This window comes from Bufo gargarizans, chromosome 6 (genome assembly GCF_014858855.1).
Source record: "Bufo gargarizans isolate SCDJY-AF-19 chromosome 6, ASM1485885v1, whole genome shotgun sequence".
Taxonomy (NCBI): domain Eukaryota; kingdom Metazoa; phylum Chordata; class Amphibia; order Anura; family Bufonidae; genus Bufo; species Bufo gargarizans.
Window position 1 is genome coordinate 194,090,244 of NC_058085.1, and position 25,523 is coordinate 194,115,766.

At 42.7% G+C, this 25,523-nt stretch overlaps 1 protein-coding gene across 1 annotated transcript in view; it reads right to left on the bottom strand.

Annotated features, from left to right (window-relative positions):
* Nucleotides 1-548: 548 nt before the first annotated feature.
* Nucleotides 549-25,523, bottom strand: part of LOC122942326 (collectin-46-like) — a 217,797-nt gene continuing 192,822 nt past the window's right edge. The window contains exon 7 of the mRNA XM_044299885.1: nt 549-1,069. Within this exon, the coding sequence (XP_044155820.1) occupies nt 996-1,069 (74 nt within the window). The 3' untranslated portion in view covers nt 549-995. The remainder of the gene's footprint in view (nt 1,070-25,523) is intronic.

The window sequence follows — 25,523 nt, forward strand, 5'->3', positions numbered from 1 at the left end:
TTTATCAAAGTAAAGATGCTATTCAACTTCATCACAAGGTCTGGACTCAATTATTTCTTCAAATTCCTAAATTATTCCCCCCTATTTGTCTGCTTAGGGGCCAATGCCTGGGGTCCAGCGGTATCCAGGTAGAAGCACCATTACACATATAAAGGGACATTTAGGCCACCCCATACCACTCGACCATTCTTGCACCTGGGCACATGGGGCGTTTTCCTTTAGGGCCCCATGGGGTGGCCCGTTGCACATTCACACTAACTCTTTTCAGAAATAAACTGATTCAGTCTAGAACCTCACAAATGAATCCACTAGGCAAAATCTCAGGCCTCAGGATAACCAGGCTATCAGCATTGATTGTGATATACTGTACAGTGGATAAAATGTCAGAGATCAGAAGAATCTCTAATCTCTTCAGTTAGAGCACAATTTTGACCATGTATTGCAGCCAATTTTCCACTCTTGATCACATACCATATACTTGTCACAATGCCTTCGGTCTGCTAAGTCATGAAAATCATGCTTATGTCATCAATCAGTTTATATCATCATCACACTTAACCAAATGTTTATTGCTCTTTACGATGTCATATTAATGGTATTGGACTAAATGCACTTTTAATAGGTAAATTATTTGCTCAATTAAAGAAAAAGAATGATTACAGAATTTCTATTATCCCAACATTCATGTTGCTGTTAAAATTCACATACATTCAGTCTCTTTTCCTGACACTGTTTGTCATTCCACTTCCCATTTAGTTGCATTTCAACACAGTCTTCTTCTCCTGCTTGATTAGGTTCTCTAATATTCCAAGTTTGAATAAGTAATTGATTTTCCATCTGAGTATCGAAAAGTACCTTCTGTTTGAATGTCAGTGATTCCCAGGAATGGAAACATGTTGTAATTCTGTGCAATATTTAAAATAGCATTATTCTCTTCTGAATTTCTTGGTGTGGCTAACTGACCACCAGCTTTCAGGCATATTGCTTTTGACTCATTATATGTTAGCTGTTTCCCACTTGTAACAAATATTCTTTCTCCAGCAATAGGCCCCTCTAGCAAACAGTAGGGCTAAAAGAAATGGAAAAATACCATAAACATCAACTATTAAACTTTTTTGTTGGGAAATTTGAAATTGTAAAAATGTGAAAAAGGATAATAAGTACAGTTTAACTAAAAATATGCTCATGAGAAGGATTTATATCTGTGGTTGTCACTCTTATGAGGGTCATCTGTGGGCTCATATGTGGGTTATCTATGTTATGGAAGCATCTGTCAAATGTTACTGTTATGGGGTGTCTGTGGCTGTCACTGGTATATGGGTTATTTTTGGGTTATTGCTATCATTTGAGCATTTGTGGCTGATGCTATTATGAGAGCATCTGAACCTCAGTGCCATTCTCTCAGGCAATTTAGGATCAATAATGTGCTAATTAACTTTACCTTTTTCGTAAACTTTCACATTCAAGGCTCAGTTTAAGATGTTAAAACAATTATTCCAATAATTAATTCATAGAAAGCATACCATTAAAGCATAACTTTTAATAGATTATTAATATAAAAAAGCCCACACAGAGCTGATGTTAAATACCCCAAAATATTGCTGCTGATAGATGCGCAAATTAAAGAGGGGGCAGGGGAAATAATAATTGACCAGGGTGCAGGTATCGGGGGAATCTATCCCTGACTAATCCATATTTTCAGGCTCAGCCCAGAGGAACACCTTAATGGTAGGTACCCTCTGTCCCCATACCAAGGGCTCAAAGTACCCCTATATGCCCTCACATGTAATGATAATACCAATACCCTAAATCTCAATGCGTTTTCCCAACATAGAACAATGGTTAATCAGTAACCATTGTTCTATGTTGATGGAAACGCATCAGAAATTTTGGGTATTGGTATTATCATTACATACTTTTAGGCCTAGATAGGGACAGAGGGCACCTACCATTAGGGTACCTTCACACTAGTGTTATTCTTTTCCGGCATTGAGATCCGTCCTAGGGGCTCTATACCGGAAAAGAACTGATCAGTTTTATCCTAATGCATTCTGAATGGAGAGGAATCCGATCAGGATGTCTTCAGTTCAGTCTTTTTGCATTTTCACGATGGAGATAATACCATAGCATGCTGCGGTTTTATATCCGTTCAAAATTTGCTAGGTGAACTACACAGATTGTTTTATACAAGTTTTAATCTTGTGAGTATAAAAATAAATGAAGATTTAAAAGTGTATCTGGATCCTACCAATTGCCATTGCTCATTCAGGTATTTTTTGGAACACTACTAGTGTGAACATAGGCCTGAAGATGCTGTGCATCTGAAGAGGACAAGTTACATTGAAAGGAGAAGGATATTTTGGTTGTGATACAGCCGACATCAGAGTGGTGTTTTAGGCTTATTGGAAGGAGCACTGCAAGCACGCTGAGGAGTTTTCGGTGAGAGTTAAAAAAAAAAAAAAACATAATAAACATAGATAATATATTTGAAGACATTTTGCTCTGAGTTCCATCAATTTTATTTGTAAATGTTGTTAGTGCTAGAGTGCGCAAGGGGGTGACTTTGGGCCATATGGATTGGGGCTTGAGCCACGGATCTTTTGAGACCCTAGCAATCTCCCTGAAAATATGTATCTTTATTAGTATTAGTATTAAATCAAATTCCAATAAAATATATTTCCTGTATATTTTCTGTATCTAAACAGAGAGAAAAAAACTTAGAGGGAATTTTGGTAGGCAGAGTTTAGAATACCGGTAAATGCCTATAATGTGTATCAAAAAGTACATGCCTGGGTAAAGAAGTAAAAAACAGAGGGTATAAAAGCCAGCATAAAGCAAGGAACAAGAAACGTGTGTGGAGGGTGGAACTTCTCCTGATGCTATTTAGGTTTTGTTACTGCATGGGACTGGAGCTGTTTGTAATTCATGTGAGGTTTTTGAGTGTTCTGTGCTTCATGCTGGCTTTGCTACTCTGTTAATTTTTTTCGTTGTCATAAGTGTGACGGACTGAAGCATCACTGGAGCTGCTGGAGAAGCCTGAGGGTTAGCCTCCTTCCTATGAACTATGGACCCAGAACTATGGAGACCCACTCAGACCTCTTGGGGTTACAAGGAACTATTAACCCAGATTTATGAGTGAAGTTACAGGCCACATCTTTCCTATTGCCCATTAAAGGTGCAGGGTGTGAATCCTGCAACACAAAAAGGGATAACTCTGCACTGAGACTCCCAATGCATGTGTTAGTTTATTTGTCCCTTTGTTCTATTGTGTTAGTAATGGGATTAAGATAGCTGACTCTAGGAGTAACCGACTCTGGTATAGAGGAGTAGATCATCCTATGATACACTCTTCTTTCTTTAAGACACTGGGGAGGGGATGTCTGTTTGCATGCTGTTCATGTTTGATTGAGTTATGTTGTTAGACTTCTTGAACTGTATATATTCTGAGTTGGTCTTCAATAAAGAGTTCTTTATTTGTTTCACCCTCAAAATAGAGTCTCATCTCATATGTGGGGGTAACAGCTTTATTTACTCTGGGGATTGCTATAGGTATTATACTCCCCTGGGATTACAACACGGTTCTACCCACTGGAAGATGAATCCTGGTCTTGGGGCCAGGGGGGAGAGTGGAGGACAACGAGACCCCAGCCAAGCTGTAACGCTGGAAGTGGGGACTACAGTGCTGATGGTGTGTGGTGAAGTGCTTGGAAGTACTCGGTGAGCACTAGGAAGCATCAATTGGTGGAGGCACCCAGTCGGGTTGGCAGGCGATCAGTCACAATAAGCGGGGTGGATACTGGGCCCTGTGGGTCTAGGCATCTAGAAGGTCACTCAGCATATTTATTTTGATCTATGCCAGGAAACTGAAGTAGATTATAACTAGTGTTGATCACGAATATTCGAATTTCAAATTTTTATCGCGAATATAGGTACTTCGAAAATTCGCAAATATTTCGAATATAGTATTATATATTCGTAATTTTGAATATTCAAAATGTTTTTTTCCATTTTTTTTTTTATTCGATTTTTTTTTTTGTAATCAGTACACATGATCCCTCCCTGCTTCTAGCTTGTGGGCCAATAAGAAGGCTGCAATATACTTGACTTTAGGAGTAGTAGTGTTTGCGAATTTTGCTCTATATTCGTTTTTTCGAATATTCGCTGTATTGCTATATATTCTTGTTTTAGATTATTACGAATATTCGAAAAAACTAAGTTATAGCAATATAGCGAATTTTGAAAAAATAACTAATATAGAGCAATTTAGCTAATATAGTGCTATAATCTTCTTTGTCTAATAGTTGTAATTTTTTTCTCAAAAGTTCAGATTGGAAAAAAATTACAACTATAAAAAAAAGATTATAGCACTATATTAGCTAAATTGCTCTATATTCGTTTTTTTCGAATATTCGCTATATTGCTATATATTCTTGTTTTAGAATATTACGAATATTTGAAAAAACTGTTATAGCAATATAGCGAATATTCGAAAAAAAAATCGAATATAGAGCAATTTAGCTAATATAGTGCTATAATCTTCTTTGTCTAATAGTTGTAAGTTGAAAAATTTGCAATAAAAATTCGAATCCGAAAATTCGAATTACGAAAATTTGCATATTACACAATCATTACCTTGCCAATTTTTCAAGTAAAAAAAATCGCGAATTTTCGCATTTCTAAAAAATATTCGCGAAATATTGCGAATTCGAATATTACCCCTGCCGCTCATCACTAATTATAACTGAAGTCTAAGTATGCTCCCTTGCATGCGTATATTGAAGTTCTCAAACACATACCTGCAGAGATGCGCCACCATTATCCAAAGGTGTGTGCCTCTTAATAATTGTGGTGCATAGGATGGCAGTGGTGAATACAGTAGATGCGCCAAAATAAATTTGTTTTAATTGCATAACAGAGAGTAGACTGTAATGTGACACCGAGAAGAATTCCCTGTACACATTCAAGTTCAAGTTGACTTATTGTTTGCTGAGGAATGGCATTGCACTCTTCTGGACGGGCATTGAGGTTCTAGAGTACAGAGATTATGAGCCTCTACATGGAGACTCAGCTGATCTCATAGGTTTTCAATAGGATTCAGGTGGGGAGAAAGTGCAAGCAACTCCATTTGAGGTACTCCAGTGTCCAGTAGCCCTAATGATGCGACCTCAATGAACTGCGCATTTTCGTCCATGAAGATGAAATAAGCCTGTGTTGTTCATGCAGAGGCACAATGACTGGATTAATTATATTATTCAAGTACTATGGGCTTGTCACTGTACCATTCACAAAGTGAAAGGCAGTTCTGTATTGACTAGACACACCTGCCCATACTGTAACACCACCAAAAGCTCATCTGGTGACAACAGTGGCTGATGCATAGTTCTCTCCTTCATGTCTCCAACAACATAGTAACATAGTACATAAGGCCAAAAAAAGACATCTGTCCATCCAGTTCGGCCTGTTAACCTGGAAGTTGATCCAGAGGAAGCCAAAAAATATTTTTCCCCACTTTAGGGGAATAAAAAATTCCTTCCCGACTCCAATCAGGCAATCAGAATAACTCCCTGGATCAACGACCCCTCTCTAGTAGCTATAGCCTGTAATATTATCACGCCCCAGAAATACATCCAAGCCCCTCTTGAATTCCTTTATTGTACTCACCACCATCACCACCTCCTCAGGCAGAGAGTTCCATAGTCTCACTGCTCTTACCGTAAAGAATCCTTTTCTATGTTTGTGTACAAACCTTCTTTCCTTCAGACGCAGAGGATGTCCCCTCGTCACAGTCCTTTGGATAAATAGATGATGGGATAGATCTCTGTACTGACCCCTGATATATTTATACATATTAATTAGATCTCCCCTACCTCCTCATAGAAACTGATTAAATTAGTTTGGCATGACCGATCCCTCACGAAGCCATGCTGATATGGAGTTATTTGCTTATTTCCGTTGAGATGCTCTAAGATAGCATCTCTCCGAAAACCTTCAAACAGTTTACCCACAACAGATGTTAAACTTACCGGCCGATGATTTACTTCTTCCTGTGTCAGACAGGACACTTTTAATAGGGAATTAATTTTTACATTCTGCATGTCATCTTACAGTTTATTTTCCTCAGTGAATACATTGGAGAAAAAAATACTTAACAGCTTTTCTTTCTCCTCGTCGCTCTCTGCGACTCCCCCCTCATTACTCTTTAGAGGGCCGACACCTTCAGATTTATACTTTTTAACATTTATATAATTGAAGAACATTTTAGGGTTAATTTTACTCTCTTTGGCAATTAATCTCTCGGTTTCTATTTGTTTTTTACATGTTCTATTTTTTTCCTTATAGTTTTTCCGTGCTTCCGTGCTACCCTCCTGTTTTAGTGATTTATATGCTTTCTTTTTGTCATTTATTGCTTTCTTTACAGTTCTATTTATCCACATTGGTTTCTTTTTGTTTCTTAACCTTTTATCCCCATACGGTATGTACCTCTCACAATGAGATTTTAGGATGTTTTTAAAGATATCCCATTCTGTGGCTGTATTTTTATTTTTGAAGACTTTGTCCCAGTTAGTTAGGCCTATGGTCTCTCTTAGTTGGCTAAAGTTTGGTATTTTTGTTCCTCCCTGTAGAAACGCTCTTTTGAATGATAATTGGAAGGTTATTACTTTATGGTCACTATTTCCCAGGTGTCCACCAACCTGCACGTCTGTTGTTCTGTCAGTCCTATTGGTTAATACTAAGTCCAGTATGGCCGTCCCTCTAGTCGGGTCCTGAACCAGTTGAGAGAGGTAATTGTCTTTGGTTATTGCCAAGAACCTGTTTCCCTTATGAGATATACAAGTTTCAGTTTCCCAGTCTATACGTTGGTGGACATCATTTATGCTCATCGTGAGTCAAATTTCCAAGGAAGGTGATGACGCCTATGCCTGGTGATGTGGTCAGTTACCTTTGCAGGTCATCTAGCATGCAGACCACGCTGATCTAAACGGTTGCAAATGGTCTGACGTGACACTTGGGTGCCTCTCACCTCCATTAAATGTGCCTAAAGTTGTGTGGCATTCATAATCCAGTTCCACAGGGCATTGTTCACAAAGAAGCGGACATCAGTTTGGCATTTGGCCAAAGGATGTCCACTTCTATGCTTTTCTGTGACTCTTCCATTCTCTATGTGCCGGACATTTTGGTGTCCATGCACCGAACCCGAACACGGATTTTGGCGTCAAAGTCTATGTCCAGGTTCGTTATTTGTACTTTTAATAAAACTTGTTGAAAGGCTGCAGTGCAGCCAATCAACAAGCATTTAAGCTGTGGGCACTTGAAAGCCATCACATTCATTCCTAGTATTGGCATGGCTGTGATTGGTCGGCGCACCATGTGACCATGTATGAATAAATGCTAGATCACATGGTGCGCCGCCATTCTGCTCTACCTAGTGTAAGGACAGGGTGCTTCTGCAGGCAAAGAGAGTGTTAGGCCTTTGCACCAGTGCAACAGAAATGGGTCTGGGCCCCCCCTAGAACCATACAAATTTATTTTAATTTTTTTATGATCGCCACAGGCGGCGCGGCCTGTTTCTAATTGCAGGCGGCGGTGGGGGGACATGTAGGAGATGAGCGTTTCCATTGTGGAAGCACTCATCTCCATATTCATCTGTATCGCAGTCCTTAGGACAGCAATAAAGATGGCTTTGCTGCGGCGGGTCAGGGGTGGGAGAGGCGTCTCCCTTCCCTGTTCTTTTGATAGGCTGCAGGCACTAGTTGCCTGTAGCCTTTCAGAGGCCGGCTCAGGCAGCGCAATGACGTCATTATCATCGGGCTGCCTGAGCTGGGCAGCACACAGCGCAGGACAAGGCCGGAAGAGGCCTGCATCACATCTCTGACAGCTGCATGGAGGTAAGTATTAGTGTTTTTTTTTTTTTTTTTATAGATGGCACATTATAGGGGGCTCCTGGTGACACTAGGGCATTTCATACTAACCCATTGGGGGGGGGGGATTTCACTGGCCCATTTTGGGGTGGCACTATTGGAGGCATTTCTTACTGACCTATTTTTGGGGGCATTAAGGGTCATCTGGTGGCATTATAGGGGCATTATTTGGGGGCATCTGGGCACTCTAACGGGGCATTTTTTATTGGCATATTATGGAGAGCACTATGGCATTTGGTTGCACTAAGGGGGCATTTTTTACTGGCACATTATGGGAGGCACTATACGGGAGCGCGACACTATGGGGCATCTGGTAGCACTATAGAGGCATTATTTGGGGGCATTTGGTGGCTCAAAAGAGGCATTTTTTACTGGCACATTATAAGGGGCACTATGGTATCTGGCACTAAGGGGGCATTTTTATTGGTACATCGGAGGCACTATAGGGGAGAGCAGCACTATGGGGTATCTGGTGGAACTATAGGGGCATTTTTTACTGGCACATTATGGGGGGCACTATTAGACAGAAAATCACTATAGGAACATCTAGTGGCACTAAGAAGGGGAATTTTTTACTTGCACATTATGGGGGCACTATGGGGGAGAGATAACTATGGGGTCATCTGGTGGCACTAAGAAGAGGATTTTTTTTACTGTCGCATTATGGGGGTATCTGGTAGCACTAAGAAAGGGGATTTTTTACTGGCACATTATGGGGGGGGTACTAAGAAGGAGCATTTTTACTGGCACATTATGGGGGAGATAAGCACTATAGGGGCATGTGCAGTGGGCACTAAGATGGGGTATTTTATACTGTCGCACTATGGGGGCACTATGTGGAAGGGAGAGAGGAGCACTATGGGGGCATTTACTGGGGCACTATATAGGGTATTTTATACTGGCAGACATTATGGGGACATTAGCTCAACTGTGGGCACTAAGTGGGGGTATTTCTTGTACTGTCATAATATAAGGAGAATTATTACTATAACAGGGCATTATGGTGAGCTTTACTATGGGGAGCATGATTACTAGTATGTGCACTATGGGGGCATTATTACTACTAAGTGTGCTCTGGCAGAGAATTATTTCTATTGGTGGGATTTTGGAGAGCACTGTTACTGTGGGGGGAAACCTGGCATAGTATCAGCTTAGCAGAACTATTCTTGGGGACATTGTTTATACTATTAGTGTCCCGCTGGGCGCAGTTATTTATTTTTAGAGCACTGTGTGCCAATAATAATTGTTGAAGGGTAGTGATGAGCGGCATAGGCAATATTTGAATGCGCCATTAGTTCACAAATTCAAGAATTATAATAGCAAAAATCTGTAATGTAATATGCACATATTGCAAACGCAATTTCATTACCTATAATAAACAGACAATTACACAAAGCCTGTATGCCAATAACCTATCCATAAGACAGGTACAGTCAGCATACCTTACAATGGCAGCCTTGTGCACTATGAGACATTTAAATCCAGCTCTCATCTGACTGAGAACCAGTAAGCCTCTAAGTTACTTGATTTAAGTTGAATGGCTTGGAGGGACCTGTGCACCTAGATCATTATCATTAGGGTGGCAAAAAACTATTTATTTATGTTTTTTGGGGGGGATCCCAGCTAACTCTTCTTTCACTGCTTAGGAGGGCTGCAAAAAAAATTATAATTCAGTTTTCTAATTGTCCTAATATTATATGCAATAACCTTTCTATACTGTTTTCTCATGTAAACTCATTTGCATAAACTTGAATATGGGAAACACATGCAAATTAGCAGAATCTGTCTTGTTTTGCAACTGAAACACTATTTGCATGTCTTTCCCATATTCAAGTTTATGCAAATGATTTTACATGACAAAACAGTATACAAAGGTTATTGAATATAATATTAGGACAATTAGAAAACTGAAAATTTTTTATGCAGCCCTCCTAAGCAGTGAGAGAAGAGTTAGCTGGCATCCTAAAAAAATCAAAATTTTTGTCACCCTAATGATAATGATCTAGATGCACAGGTCCCCCCAACTGTTCAACTTAAATCAAGCAAGTTTGAGGTTTACTGGCTATCATTCAGATGAGTCTTGGGTGCCTTCATCTTGATCTTCTGATTACGATCAAGGCATGCCTGCATGTGGTCAGAGGGTGCGAGGTTTGAGGTGATCTGGTTTCCTTTCTTAAGGGAGACACTTATTAATTTATTTTTTGTGCCTTTGGCTGACAGTTCCTAAAAATGGCTGGAATCCTGCACACCATTTGTTTGGAAGTGCACCCGAAGGATACAAGAAAGAATACTTTGGAATTTTTTATGATTGAGCTCATGGAAAAGAAGGCTGGAACTCGGAGACATCTAATTTATAATGTCCAAACTTACCTAAAACAGGTGTGTACAATGTAACTTTTCTTAATGAGAACCTTTGTTTGTAGGCATATGAATGGTTCAGAAACATTTCAGAAGATCCTGAATTAATGGGAGTGAAGATAACACTGTTGTTTGGTCTTCATGAAATTTCAATTGTAATACATATTTATAATCCTTTTACTGAAGTTAATTTGATTATGGACTTTTTTCTGAAATATTGTGAATATGTGGGGAAACCTGTGCCTCAGAAGAATCATCTTGATATCTTTAATTGTAAATACCATTACAAAGCTAAGTTGAAAAAGGACCCACAGCGTGTGGGAGGTTTAAGTCACCTGCCGGCTAATTTTTCGGTGGCGGAGAATAGAGGTTCTAACAAAGTTAGCAGCAGAGTAGATAGATGTCTAATGCTCAAATGTGGATCACCAATGTATGAGGATCAGTATTATAGGAGTGATCAATTGTAGTTATTAAAATATAACTTGTAATTAATTAATTAATTAATTAATTATCTAAAATAGATTACCCTTAGATAAACCAAGATACATATAGATGTGAAACAAATTATTGTAGTCAATTGGAACACATAGTGCACGGTGGCACTGATATAAATAAACCGTGGTCCTACCACTCTGGCAACAGGTCCCTTGATTTGGCAGCCCAGGTCCAATTAGAAACGGATACTTGCTTACATGGGCTATAGTAATCATGCGTTGTCGGGGTGGTTGACTGCACCTTTTTGCCCCTAAATGAGCCCCTGTGGTGGCCCTAGCCTAATGTTTCAGAGCAGCCTCACCACAGGGCACTCGTCCTTAAAAGGGCGACCCAGTCCGGAACCTGTCCCTAACTCGAGCCCTATATTTCCCTACTCTATTCCCGACATGCATGTATCATATTTGCATCATAATTATCAGGGGACAGAGACTCAGGATCTTAATAGATGATCTCAGGGTAGGTCATGTAGAAGGTAGGTGGAATGACAGATAATCCTCCACCCACAAATGCTTTAGGGCATAACGGCAGAACCGGGCTACAGATATCAGCCAAGAGAGAGGTTACTTAATGTACCCTGTAAAAAATGCTATTCTTTTGGACACACTCAGGAGAATTGTCAGAAAGGCGTATGTTGTAGAAACTGTAAGTAGGAGGGACATACATGCTTTAAGAGATGGGCACTCCCCAGCAGAGATATACAGTGCCTTGCAAAAGTATTAACCCCCCCCCCCCCCCTGACTTTTTTCATATTTTGGTGCCTCACAGCCTGGAATTAACATGTATTGTTTGAGGATTTGCATCATTTAATTTACAGAACATGCCCACAACTTTGCAGATGTTTGTTTGTTTTTTTATTGTGAAACAAACAACAAATAGGACAAAGTAACAGAAAAAGTCAATGTGCATAACTATTCACCCCCCTAAAGTCAATACTTTGTAGAGCCACCTTTTGCGGCAATCACAGCTCCAAGTCGCTTTGGATTAGTCTCTATAACCTTGCCACATCTTACCACTGAGATTTTTGCCCATTACTCCTTGCAAAACTGCTCCAGCTTCTTCAAGTTGGATGGTTTGTGCTTGTGAACAACAATCTTTAAGTCTGACCACAGATTTTCTATTGGATTGAGATCTGTGCTATGACTAGGCCATTCCAACACATTTACATGTTTCCCTTTAAACCAGTCAAGTATTGCTTTAGCAGTGTGTTTGGGGTCATTGTCCTGCTGGAAGGTTAACCTCTGTCCTAGCCTCAAATCACGCGCAGAGTGGTGCAGGTTTTGCTCAAGATTATCCCTGTATTTAGCACCATCCATCTTTCCCTCAACTCTGACCAGTTTCCCAGTCCCGGCTGCTGAAAAACATCCCCACAGCATGATGCTGTCACCACCATGTTTAACTGTGGGGATGGTGTTCTTTGGGCGATGTGATGTGTTGGGTTTGCACCAGACTGTCACATCTGTGACAGGTCTCAGAAGGTCTGAAAGATTATCTACGCATTAGTGATCTGACAGCCTCTTTCGGTTTCACTTTGTCTGTGTGTTGCTGGTATCCTGTTCAGGTGTGAATCATGTGACCTTAACCTCGCTCTATTTAGTCTGACTTTTCCCATCACTCCTTGCTTGGGATAGCTTCATTTGGTCTTGGAAGAGCTGGAGTATGGTTCGTGTTGAAGTCTTGTTCATCCATCATCCGCTGAAGTTAAGTGTTCCGCTTGTGTTTTGTATTCCCCCCCTGGTTGTTTACTAGGCCTCAGTGAGATGCTAGTTCCTTTACCAGGGAAGGAACGGGTGGTCTCTGCCCTGTCATTATCTTTAGGGCATTTGAGGGTCACCAGGGTTTTCTAGGTTCCTGTGTATGGGGATCTCTACCATCGAGAGGTGCCCATATGGATAGGAGTTAGGGCCAGGAGCAGGTGACCCTTTTCCTTCCCTAGCGGTGAGGCCTAGTGTCTTTCCCCTTCCTTCTTGTTGTCTTTTGGTGTTCTCTCCTACTACATCCGTGACATTATCCCAAGCCGATACCGCTGTTTTTGTTCTTATCTATGCAGCTATGGATACTATGTCTGCACTGGTCGAAAAGCAACAGAATCTGACTTTGGCGGTAGCAGACCTCCGTGCAACTGTCTTGCAGATTCAGAGTCCACAGGTTGCTGGTTCAGTTGGTGGGTCCCAGGCCTGTCCTGAACCGAAGGTGGCTCTCCCACCCAGGTTTTCCAGGGGTAGTGACAATTTCATCCGGTTCAGGGAGTCATGCAAATTATACTTTAAGCTGCATCCATACTCTTCTGGGGATGAGTGTCAATGTGTGGGTATGATTATTTCATTGTTTAAAGAGGACGCCTAATCTTGGGCTTTTTCTCTGCCGACCGGATCACCGTCCCTCCGGTCTGTAGATGAATTCTTTAGAGCCTTGGGTCTCATCTACGATGACCCGGATCGGATCTCTCAGGCTGAGACCAAGTTACGGAGTTTGCGGCAGGGAGAACGTTCCGCGGTACCTATTGCTCTGAATTTAGGAGATGGGCTACCGATACTGAGTGGAACGATCCTGCTCTCTGTAGCCAATTCTGTCAGGGTCTCTCTGAGAGACTGTAGGACGCGTTGGCTTTTCATGAAAATCCTGTGTCATTGGAGGTAGCTATGTCCCTTGCTGTACGTCTAGATAGACGCCTGAGGGAGAGATCTAGGGGTCCTCACCTTCAGGTACTGTCCAATATGGGTACTGCTTCCTTTGACATTTTTGGTGGAGAGACACTGGTAATTGTGCCTTGTGATGAGCCTATTCAGTTAGGAGGAGCTACTCCTGGCAAAAGCTTGTGTCATGTGAAAGGAGTCTGCTTTTATTGTGGCAAGAAGGGACATTTTGTGAATATTTGTCCGTACTTTCAGCATCAAGGTGTAAACAAAAAGGAAAAAACTTTGAATCCTCAAATTGCTATTGGTGGTGTCGATGGGGAGCAAGAAAACCTACTTTTGTCTTTTACTGGTAGTACCCATTTTCTCCTGTCTGCCGAGGTGGCGCCAGAGTCCAAAACTGTGAAAATCGAAGCATTTATCGACAGTGCGGCAGGAGTTAACTTAATTGATCCTTACCCCCTTCCTTTGATTACGGATTTGTTTAGTCAGATTGTCGGTGCCAAGGTGTTCTCTAAGTTGGATCTGAGGGGGGCATACAATCTGGTAAGGATCAAGGAGGGGGATGAGTTGAAGACCGCATTTAATACCCCTGAGGGTCCTTTTGAAAACCTGGTCATGCCCTTTGGGTTAACCAATGCTCCTGCGGTTTTTTAACACTTTGTCAATGACATCTTTCATCATCTGGTGGGGAGGTTTGTCATTGTATACCTTAATGACATACTAATTTATTTGCCTAATATTGAGACTCATCAGGATCATGTGAGACAGGTGTTACAGATCCTAAGAGAGAATAAGTTATATGCTAAGATGGAAAAGTGTGTATTTGCTGTACAGGAATAGTGATGAGCGGGAGGTGCCATATTCGATTTCGTGATATTTCGTGAATATTCAATTAAATATTCGTATTATATTCGTCGAAATCGAATATTTGTAATTATTTCATTTATCGCGAATAATATGTGATTAAATTAATCGTGCTATTTTTTCCCTGTATAAGGCAACATTCCTATGACTATGGCTAGGCTAATATGTGTATTTTACGAATATTCTTAATATTGCTCTAAGTTCGTCTTTTAGAATATTCGTAATATTCTAAAAGACGAAGTTAGAGCAATATTAAGAATATTCGTAAAATACACATATAGATTGTAATTTTGTAACCATGGGAACACCTGTGCGTTAGAATATACCATCGGATCTGAGCTTTCACAATCTCAGGGAAAACTCAGATCCGATGGTATTTTCTAACCCACAAGCGTTCCCATGGTGACGGGGACGCTTGTCGGGGAGGAGTATGCGAGCAACTGTACAGATAGGAAAAAAATAATGCCAAAATTCAAAATAACGAATATATTCACTATATTGCTATGTATTCGTTTTTTAGAATATTGGTCATTTTATTTTCCATATGAAAACACGATTCCCCCCTGCTTAAGTTGCTTGTGGGTCAATGGCATATTGACCCACAAGCAAGAAGCAGGGAGAATTCAAAAAAACGAATATTCGATTTCGCGAATATATAGAACTATATTCTAAATATTCGCGAAATCTCGAAGTTACGATATTCGAGAAAAAATTTGCAATTCGAATATTCGCGCTCAACACTATACAGGAAGTGCAATTTCTGGGTTACCTGCTCTCATCCTCAGGTTTTCGTATGGATCCCAAGAAGGTCCGTGCTGTGTTGGACTGGGATCGACCCGAAAATCTCAAAGCGCTTATGCGGTTTTTGGGGTTTACCAACTACTGCCGTAAATTTATCTTTAACTATTCATCTGCGGTTAAACCTTTAACAGACATGACTATGAAGGGTGCGGATATTTCTGTCTGGTCTGATGCGGCATTACAGACCTTTTTCTGCTGTGAAAGAATCTTTTGCTTCGGTCCCTATTCTGATGCAACCAGATGTAACTCAGCCATTTATTGTTTAGGTTGATGCGCCCGAGGTAGAGGTAGGAGCAATCTTGTGGCAATGGTCCTTCACCTAGTAAATATCGCCCATGTGCATTTTTTTCTAAAAAACTCTACTGCTGAAATGAATTATGATGTGGTGAATAGGGAATTGCTGGCCATTAAGTTGGCATTCGAGGAATGGCGGCATTGGTTGGAAGGAGCAATTCACCCTATTGCGGTAATTACAGATAACAAGAGTCTGGCCTACCTGGAGTCGGCTAAGCTACTGAACCCAATGCAGGCTGGATGGTCATTGTTTTTCACCAGATTTAACTTCATCGTCACTTACCGCCCTGGGGTTGAGAACGTCAAGGCGGACGCTTTGTCGCGTAGCTTTCCTAGGGGGGTGAGTCTAATGACCCTAGTCCCATTTTATCTGAAGGGGTAGTCATATCTGCTCTTTATCCTGATCTCGAGGCCAGGGTGTCGAGGCACAGGAGGATGCCCTGGACTTTTGTCCTCCGGGGAAGTTGTTTGTTCCCTCCAAATTACGTCACAAGGTGTTTAAGGAACATCACTGTACGGTACTTGCTGGGCACCCTGGGAGCAGATCCACTCTCGATCTCATCTCTCTCAGATTTTGTTGGCCGGGGTTGTGTAAGTGTGTCGAGGACTATGTGTCAGCCTGTGGTACCTGTGCACGTGCTAAGGTGACACATGTTCGGCCTTCCAGATCACTGCTTTCATTGCCCATCCCGTCCAGACCTTGGACCTATTTGTCCATGGATTTTATCACGGATTTATAGAATTCTTCGGGAAAAACTGATTCTGGTGGTTGTAGATCGTTTTAGTAAAAAGGCACGCTTTATTGCATTACCTAGTCTACCCAATGCTAAAACTCTTGCAATGGTGTTGCACTTTGTCAACACCATTGTGAAACTACATGGCTTTCCCTCTGATGTGGTGTCCGATAAAGGGATTCAGTTTGTTTCCAGATTCTGGAAAGATTCTGTACTCTTCTGGGTGTACAATTGTCCTTCTCTTCAGCTTTTCATCCTCAGTCGAAAGGACAGACGGAGCGCACTAATCAGAATCTGGAGACTTACTTGAGATGTTTTGTTTCAGAGAATCAGGAAGAGTGCTCTTCATTTTTTTTGTTAGCTTCGTTTACTATAAATAACCGCATACAGGCATCCACTGATAAGTCTCAGTTTTTTGGGGCATATGGGTTCCATCCACAGTTTGGTACATTTTCTGGTACTCAAAATTCCAGCATTTCTGAGGAGGAAAGATTTTCCTTTTCTTTGTCTTCTATTTGGCAGAAAATCCAAAATAACCTGAAAAAGATGGGCAACAGGTATAAGCGTGCGGCTGACAGGAGACGTATGAGTGGTCCAGACCTGAGAGTGGGTGATTCTGTGTGGTTGTCTACAAGAAACTTTAAACTTAAGGTACCTTCTTGGAAGTTGGGCCCAAGATTTATTGGTCCATATAAGATCACTGCCATTGTTAACCCTGTAGCCTTTCGTCTTGAATTTCCTCAGGGATTGAAAATCCATAACGTATTTCATAAATCGTTGCTAAAGAAATGTGTTGAACCTGTTGAGCCATCCTCCTTGCCTGCCGCTCCTGTCATGGTGGACGGCAATTTAGAATTTCAGATCAGCAGGATTGTGGACTCCCGAGTTCTCCAGAGATCCCTCCAGTATCTCGTTCATTGGAGAGGGTACAGACCAGAGGAGAGGATGTGGGTTCCAGCGACTGATGTTAATGCTAGTCATCTGGTGAGAGCATTCCACACAGCTCATCCTGATAAGGTCACCCGTAGAAGGGGGGTACTGTCACATCTGTGACAGGTCTCAGACGGTCTCAAAGATTATCTACATATTAATGATCTGACAGCCTCTTTCGGTTTCACTTTGTGTGTTGCTGGTATGTCCACACCTCCTGTTCAGGTGTGGATCATGTGACCTTTATCTCGTCCTATTTAGTCTGGCTTTTCCCATCACTCCTTGCTTGGGATAGCTTCATTTGGTCTTGGAAGAGCTGGAGTGTGGTTCGTGTTGAAGTCCTGTTCATCCATCATCCTCTGAAGTTAAGTGTTCCGCTTGTGTTTTGTATTCTTCCCCCCCCCCCCCTCCCGGTTGTTTACTAGGCCTCAGTGAGATGCTAGTTCCTTCATCAGGGAAGGAATGGGTGGTCTCTGCCCTGTCATTATCTTCATGGCATCTGAGGGTCACCAGGGTTTTCTAGGTTCCTGTGTATGGGTATCTCTACCATCGAGAGGTGCCCATATGGATAGGAGTTAGGGCCAGGAGCAGGTGACCCTTTTCCTTCCCTAGAGGTGAGGCCTAGTGTCTTTCCCCTTACTTCTTGTTGTCTGTTTGATGGCTGCGGTCAGCGTATGGCTGTGGACCCAAACACGAGCAAGACCCAGGGTGGTGGTGTCTGCAGGAGTAGATGGGTCGGTCGCTCGTGTTTGGGTCCACAGCCATACGCTGACTGTAGCAACTTGTCACAACCAGACAGCTGAGAAGCTTTGACAGAGGCCTTTCAGAACCTCCTCCTTGAGTTTCTGTGTTGTGGTATTCAGCTCCTCCTCTCATTAGCCTCTCTCAGCTGTTATGTGTTGGACTAATTGCTTCCCTTTAAATTCTTCCCCAGAAGGCTTTTCTGGGCGGCTTATATTTCTTCCTGGAGTATGTGTGCATGCCCATCTGGTTCTCCTCTCCTCTACAAAGCTAAGTGTTGTACCTTTATCTGTTATTTTCTGTTTGCTGGATCCCAGGTGACCCTGACTCCCTCCGTGTCTGGTGTAGGGAGCCGGTGGTCGTGTCCCCTCACTATTGCAGGGTGCTCAGGGGTTATATAGTCAAGGTACGTGGATATGCATACCTCCACCATTCGGATCTATGCATAGGCTGAGCAGCCAGGGAAAGTCCCAGGTCTTCTACAGGGGTCCCCCTTTTGTTCCTTAGCTTCTGGATCCAGCGAGTCATTTATGCATGTTGTTTTGCCTTGTTTCCTGCACACCGTCCGTGACATTATAAGCCGCCATAACCGTCTCAAGCATGGATCCGGTTTCACTTTTGGCTGAACGCCTTCAGGGTCTTTCATTGGAGGTAGCTGATCTCCGCAGGACTTTTTCTCAGCTTCAAGTGACCGGTTCAGCTGGCGTTCATGGAGTTTGTTCTGAGCCTAAGATCTCGCTCCTGGATACGTTCTCCGGGGGTAGTGAGAATTTTGTGCGTTTTAGAGAGGCTTGCAAACTCCATTTTCGCCTTCTTCCCCATTCTTCTGGTGATGAGGAACGGAGGGTGGGGATCATTATATCGCTGCTCAGGGGTAACGCTCAGTCCTGGGCCTTTTCGCTGCCGGAGGGGGCACGGCCTCTCCGTTCAGTGGATGAATTCTTTTTAGCCCTGGGTCAGATATATGATGATCCGGATCGTATTGCTCTGGCGGAGTCTAGACTACGTCTCCTATGCCAGGGTAAACAATCCGCAGAAATATACTGCTCAGAATTTCGGAGATGGGCAGCTGATACTGGTTGGAATGATGCTGCACTCCGAAGTCAATTTTGCCATGGTCTTTCAGAGGGATTGAAAGATTCATTTGCCTTTCATGAAAGGCCTATTTCTTTGGACTCTGCTATGTCTCAGGCCGTTCGTATTGACAGGCGTCTTAGAGAGAGAGGAGAGATCTCTCCTTCCTGTCATACTCGGTCCCAGGACTGTGCAGCGGTCCCATTCTCTGCGCAGGGGTCTCAGTCGCTGTCAGCCCCTTCTGAGCAGGAGCCCATGCAGCTGAGGTTGATTGCTTCTGACAATAGAAGATTCAGCCCGCATGGGAGGGTTTGTTTTTGTTGTGGAGGTATTAATCATTTGGCAAATATTTGTCCCTCTAGGAGATTCAGGCAGTTCTCTGGGTATAATAAAGAAACAAAGAGGAAAAAATCTTTGAAAAATGTTCCGTCTGTTACTATTGGCAGGATTGAGGCGGAGATTGAAGATTTTCCGTTTGCTTGTAGTTCCCGTTTTGTCCTGCCGGCTAGGGTGGCGCTAGAGAGCAAGAACATTTTTTGTGAGATTTTTGTGGATAGTGGAGCAGCGGTCAATCTCATTGATAATCACTTTGCGATAACTCATGGTTTCCAGGTTTGCGCTTTGAGAAAGGATATTCCTGTTTTTGCTATCGATTCCGCTCCACTTTCTCAGAAATCATTAAAGGGCATAGTTCACAATATCCGTTTAATTGTGAGTGATGCTCATGTTGAGGATGTGTCATGTTTCGTCCTTAGCGGTTGGCCCACCCCTCTGGTGTTGGGGCTGCCCTGGCTCACTAAGCATAACCCCACCATTGATTGGCAAGCGAAGCAAATAAATGGTTGGAGTGACTTTTGCAGAGAGAATTGCCTCATGACATCTGTTTCTGAGGTTGCTACTAAGACTATACCATCTTTTCTCTCTGAATTTTCGGATGTCTTCTCTGAGAGTGGAGTTCAGGATTTGCCCCCGCACAGGGAGTACGATTGCCCTATTAATCTCATCCCAGACGCCAAGCTGCCTAAATCTCGTTTATACAATCTTTCCCAACCTGAGAGGATCGCTATGCGTGCTTATATCTCTGAGAGTCTGAGAAAGGGACACATATGACCCTCGAAGTCACCTGTTGCCGCTGGTTTTTTCTTTGTTAAGAAAAAAGATGGTTCTTTAAGACCTTGTCTGGATTTCAGGGAGCTGAACAATATCACAATTCGTGACCCTTATCCGCTTCCTCTGATCCCGGACCTATTTAACCAGGTTGTTGGGGCTAAAGTCTTTTCCAAATTAGATTTAAGAGGGGCATACAACCTGGTCAGGGTCAGAGAAGGGGACGAATGGAAGACAGCCTTCAATACCCCTGAGGGCCATTTTGAAAATTTGGTTATGCCTTTTGGTTTGATGAATGCCCCAGCCGTTTTCCAGCATTTCGTGAACAGCATTTTTTATCATTTGATGGGAAAATTTGTATTGGTGTATTTGGATGACATTTTGATTTTTTCTCCCGATTTCAAAACTCATAAGGAACATTTACGTCAGGTCTTGCTCATCCTGCGGGAGAATAAATTATATGCGAAACTGGAAAAATGTGTGTTTGCGGTTCCAGAAATTCAATTTCTGGGGTTTCTTCTCTCCGCTTCTGGTTTTCGCATGGACCCCGAGAAGGTCCGCGCTGTGCTTGAGTGGGAGCTTCCTGAGAATCAAAAGGCGCTGATGCGTTTTTTGGGCTTTGCCAATTATTACAGGAAGTTCATTTTGAATTATTCTTCTATTGTTAAACCACTCACTGATATGACCAGAAAGGGGGTAGATTTTTCTTCTTGGTCAGTAGAGGCGCGTAAGGCTTTTTCTGATATCAAGGAGAGTTTTGCTTCCGCTCCCATCTTGGTGCAACCTGATGTTTCGTTACCCTTCATAGTTGAGGTTGATGCTTCTGAGGTGGGTGTGGGGGCGGTCTTGTCTCAGGGTTCCTCTCCTGCCAATTGGCGACCGTGTGCCTTTTTCTCAAGAAAACTCTCCTCCGCAGAGAGAAATTACGATGTGGGAGATAGGGAATTGTTGGCCATCAAGTTGGCTTTTGAGGAATGGCGCCATTGGCTAGAGGGAGCCAGACACCCTATTACCGTATTTACTGACCATAAAAATCTGGCCTACTTGGAGTCAGCCAAGCGTCTGAACCCGAGACAGGCCAGATGGTCGTTGTTCTTTTCTAGGTTTAATTTTGTTGTCACGTTCCGCCCTGGAGTTAAGAATGTGAAGGCAGATGCCCTGTCACGTTGTTTTCCGGGAGGCGGGAATTTTGAAGACCCGGGTCCCATTTTGGCTGAAGGTGTGGTGGTCTCTGCTCTTTTTCCTGAATTGGAGGCAGAGGTACAGGCAGCCCAGTCAGAGGCTCCTGATCTTTGTCCTCCTGGGAGCTTGTTTGTGCCTCTCGCTTTAAGACACAAGATTTTTAAAGAACACCACGATACGGTCCTTGCTGGGCACCCGGGGGTAAGAGCCACACTGGATCTCATCGCTCGGAGATTCTGGTGGCCTGCGCTTCGTAAGTCGGTTGAGGGTTTTGTGGCAGCCTGCGAGACTTGCGCTCGTGCCAAAGTCCCTCATTCACGGCCATCAGGTCCTCTCCTTCCCTTACCCATTCCTTCCCGTCCTTGGACACATCTGTCCATGGACTTTATCACGGACCTGCCTTGTGTTCTCGGGGAAGACTGTGATTCTGGTGGTGGTGGACCGTTTTAGCAAAATGGTGCATTTCATCCCTTTTCCTGGTTTGCCCAATGCTAAGACGCTGGCGCAGGCATTTGTTGATCACATTGTCAAATTGCACGGTATTCCTTCAGACATAGTCTCTGATAGGGGCACGCAGTTTGTTTCCAGATTCTGGAAGGCTTTCTGTTCTCGCTTGGGGGTTCGGTTGTCATTCTCTTCTGCTTTCCACCCGCAGTCGAATGGCCAGACAGAGCGCGTCAATCAGAATCTGGAGACATATCTGCGTTGTTTTGTGGCGGAGAATCAAGAGGATTGGTGTTCTTTTTTGTCCCTTGCTGAGTTTGCTTTAAATAACCGTCGTCAGGAGTCCTCTGATAAGTCACCATTTTTTGGTGCATATGGGTTTCATCCACAGTTTGGGACTTTATCGGGAGAGGGGTCTTCTGGTTTACCTGATGAGGACAGATTCTCCTCGTCTTTGTCATCTATTTGGCAAAAGATTCAAGATAATCTAAAGAGCATGAGTGAGAGATATAAGCGTGTGGCTGATAAGAGACGTGTGCTTGGTCCGGACCTGAATGTTGGTGATCTGGTGTGGTTGTCTACCAAGAATATCAAATTGAAGGTTCCCTCCTGGAAGTTGGGTCCTAGGTTTATTGGGCCTTACAAAATCCTGTCTGTCATCAATCCTGTTGCATACCGTCTTGATCTTCCTCAGACTTGGAAGATCCATAATGTTTTTCATAAGTACTTATTGAAACCTTATGTTCAACCCATTGTACCCTCGCCTTTGCCTCCTCCTCCGATTATGGTTGATGGGAATCTTGAATTTCAGGTCTCTAGGATTGTGGATTCTCGTCTTGTCCGCAGTTCTCTTCAGTACCTTGTTCATTGGGAGGGGTATGGTCCTGAGGAGAGGATGTGGGTCTCAGTGACGGACATTAAAGCCTCTCGTCTCATCAGGGCTTTCCATAGGTCCCATCCTGAGAAGGTGGGTTCTGAGTGTCCGGAGTCCACTCGTAGAGGGAGGGGTACTGTCACAACCAGACAGCTGAGAAGCTCTGACAGAGGCCTTTCAGAACCTCCTCCTTGAGTTTCTGTGTTGTGGTATTCAGCTCCTCCTCTCATTAGCCTCTCTCAGCTGTTATGTGTTGGACTAATTGCTTCCCTTTAAATTCTTCCCCAGAAGGCTTTTCTAAGCGGCTTATATTTCTTCCTGGAGTATGTGTGCATGCCCATCTGGTTCTCCTCTCCTCTACAAAGCTAAGTGTTGTACCTTTATCTGTTATTTTCTGTTTGCTGGATCCCAGGTGACCCTGACTCCCTCCGTGTCTGGTGTAGGGAGCCGGTGGTCGTGTCCCCTCACTATTGCAGGGTGCTCAGGGGTTATATAGTCAAGGTACGTGGATATGCATACCTCCACCATTCGGATCTATGCATAGGCTGAGCAGCCAGGGAAAGTCCCAGGTCTTCTACAGGGGTCCCCCTTTTGTTCCTTAGCTTCTGGATCCAGCGAGTCATTTATGCATGTTGTTTTGCCTTGTTTCCTGTACACCGTCCGTGACACAACTGTACAGGTTATTTCCTAGCTGTTGGGCCATATGCCGCTGGGGTAACCATCATTTACGCCCCGTTTCTCCTGAAGAATCTTGGGGTCTTTATCGAGGAAACGCATCAGGACACTTGAGTATTCCCTATCTAATCCTTTCTGGTTTTGGTTGGGGCATATTTTTAACGACTTGTATTAATGTGTTATTCCAATTGGCATGATCTTTTTCCTCACTGGTTAGGGCCTTACTAGGGCTTCCACTGCAGGTTTAGCGGGGCTTTTTGGACCCCGTCCCTTGGATACATTATTAGGGTGGACTAGGACAAGTAGGGAGTCACTAGGGCTAGTGGGTATATTGCTGGTGAGCTGACATCCCAAAAAATTATATACGAGGGCCTGCAGCTGAGTTGACCTTGTAAAACATTATATGCGAAGGGCATATATGCGAGGGCATTATATGTGAAAAATAAGCATGTTGATATGATGAAAGAGGAGGAGGAGGATGAGAAAAGGAAGATTTAACCATATACCCTTTTTTATGCTGGAAGAGGTGCAGGAATACAGTATATTGAGTACAATAAACAACACATTTAAAGTGCCTTTGTTCATTCACTTTCCTCTGGTGGAGTTGAGAAGTCTGGGGCAATCCAGCCCTTGTTAATTTTAATAAGAGTCAAGCTGTCAGCATTTTCAGTTGACAGGCAGATACGCTTATCTGTTATAATGCCACCAGCAGCACTAAATACCCACTCAGACAAATGCTGGTGGCAGGGCAGGCCAGCACCTCCAAAGCGTAGAATGCCAGTTCGTGCCACTTGTCCAAGTTGTAAGGGATCACTGAGGACGCTGACTAGGGTTGAGCGAACTTGAACTATAAATGGGTTCGTACCGAACTTTAGGATATTTGGACCCCGGACCCGAACCCAAACTTTTCAGTAAAAGTTCGAGTTAGCTGTTTGGCGAGTTAATGGCGCTTTTTGAAAGGCTGCAGAGCAGCCAATCAACAAGTGTTTAACTCGTGTGCCCTTAGAAGCAATCACTACAGTGTTCATTTTAGGATATGATCAGAAGATATAGTCAAGTATCAAAATAATGCTAATGTGACGCCTGACCCTGACCCCTGACCTTCATAGGTCAGGGTCAAAGTTAGAACGAGTTATAGATACACTATGTATTTGTATGCTAAATCACACAACCAAAGTACGTCTATTGCTCAGCTTATAGCTCTGTGCCTAAAATGCTGTAAGCTAACACATTACAGTGTTATTTGACTGCATAGCTGATAGCTCAGTGGTAAAGCAATTGCTTCATACCCAGTGTTTCTGTGTTAAAAACCCCTTTAAGCCACTAACATTTTTTTACATTTTATTAAGCCCTAGATAAGAGGCAAATTTAAATGATGTGTGACACTGATATCGGACTTCCTTCACTTGTCAGTGTCACAAACGATTTTAGGTTTACTGTGGTTTTATATGCTACATCACATAGATGAACAAAAATCCCAAGCTCATACAAGGCAAGCTGGTAGCTCAGAGGTAATACTGTTACCTCATGTACAGGCTTTTGGTGTTCAAACCCCCTTTCAGCCTTATTATTTTTTTTTTTACATTTTATTAAGCCCTAGATAAGAGGCAAATTTAAATGATGTGTCATATCTGACTTTCTTCACTTGTCAGTGTCACAAAGGATTTTAGTTTTACTGTGTTTTTTTGTATACTATATCTCATAGATCAAAAAAATCACCACCTTTGGTACTCTAAAACTATAGCTCAGTGGTAAGATACTTGCTTTGGATTTAGTGTTCATGGGTTCAAAACCCCTAACAGGCTATTAATATTTTATAGAGCTCTAGATCAGAGACAAATTCAATTCGTGTATGACATAAGTATTCCTTTTTTATTTTATTAAGAGTACAAGGGCAGCACTATAATAAAGGGGCACTAATTTACTGTATCTTCATCTATTTCCAGGTGACTTTTTTTGTTGTTGTCTTGAAACAGTCACTGCACAATATAATAATGTATTCTTATTTCTTAGGAAGGAGTCTAATTATCAGATCTGAAAATCACTTTATTTGTCGGCATCCACCCAAACATAAGCTGCAAACAGGCTCGGACTAGCCCACAGGGCTACAGAGGAATCCACCGGTGGGCCCCTGAGCAAAGTGAGCCGCTAGTCTCCCACCCCCTGCACAAGTGGCATATAATACAGTAGACTTACTGGACTTCACACATATAATCAATGTACAGCACCTCAACCAGCCTATGTTCATATAAAAAAAACTTGTTAGATTATTTATTATATTTGAATGTATCTGCATGGTGGGCCCCCAAAATACATTTTTCTGGAGGGCCCTAGGTACCCCAGTCCGACACTGGCTGCAAAGATATAACCACTAGGGGTCTCGCTAGTCCACTGT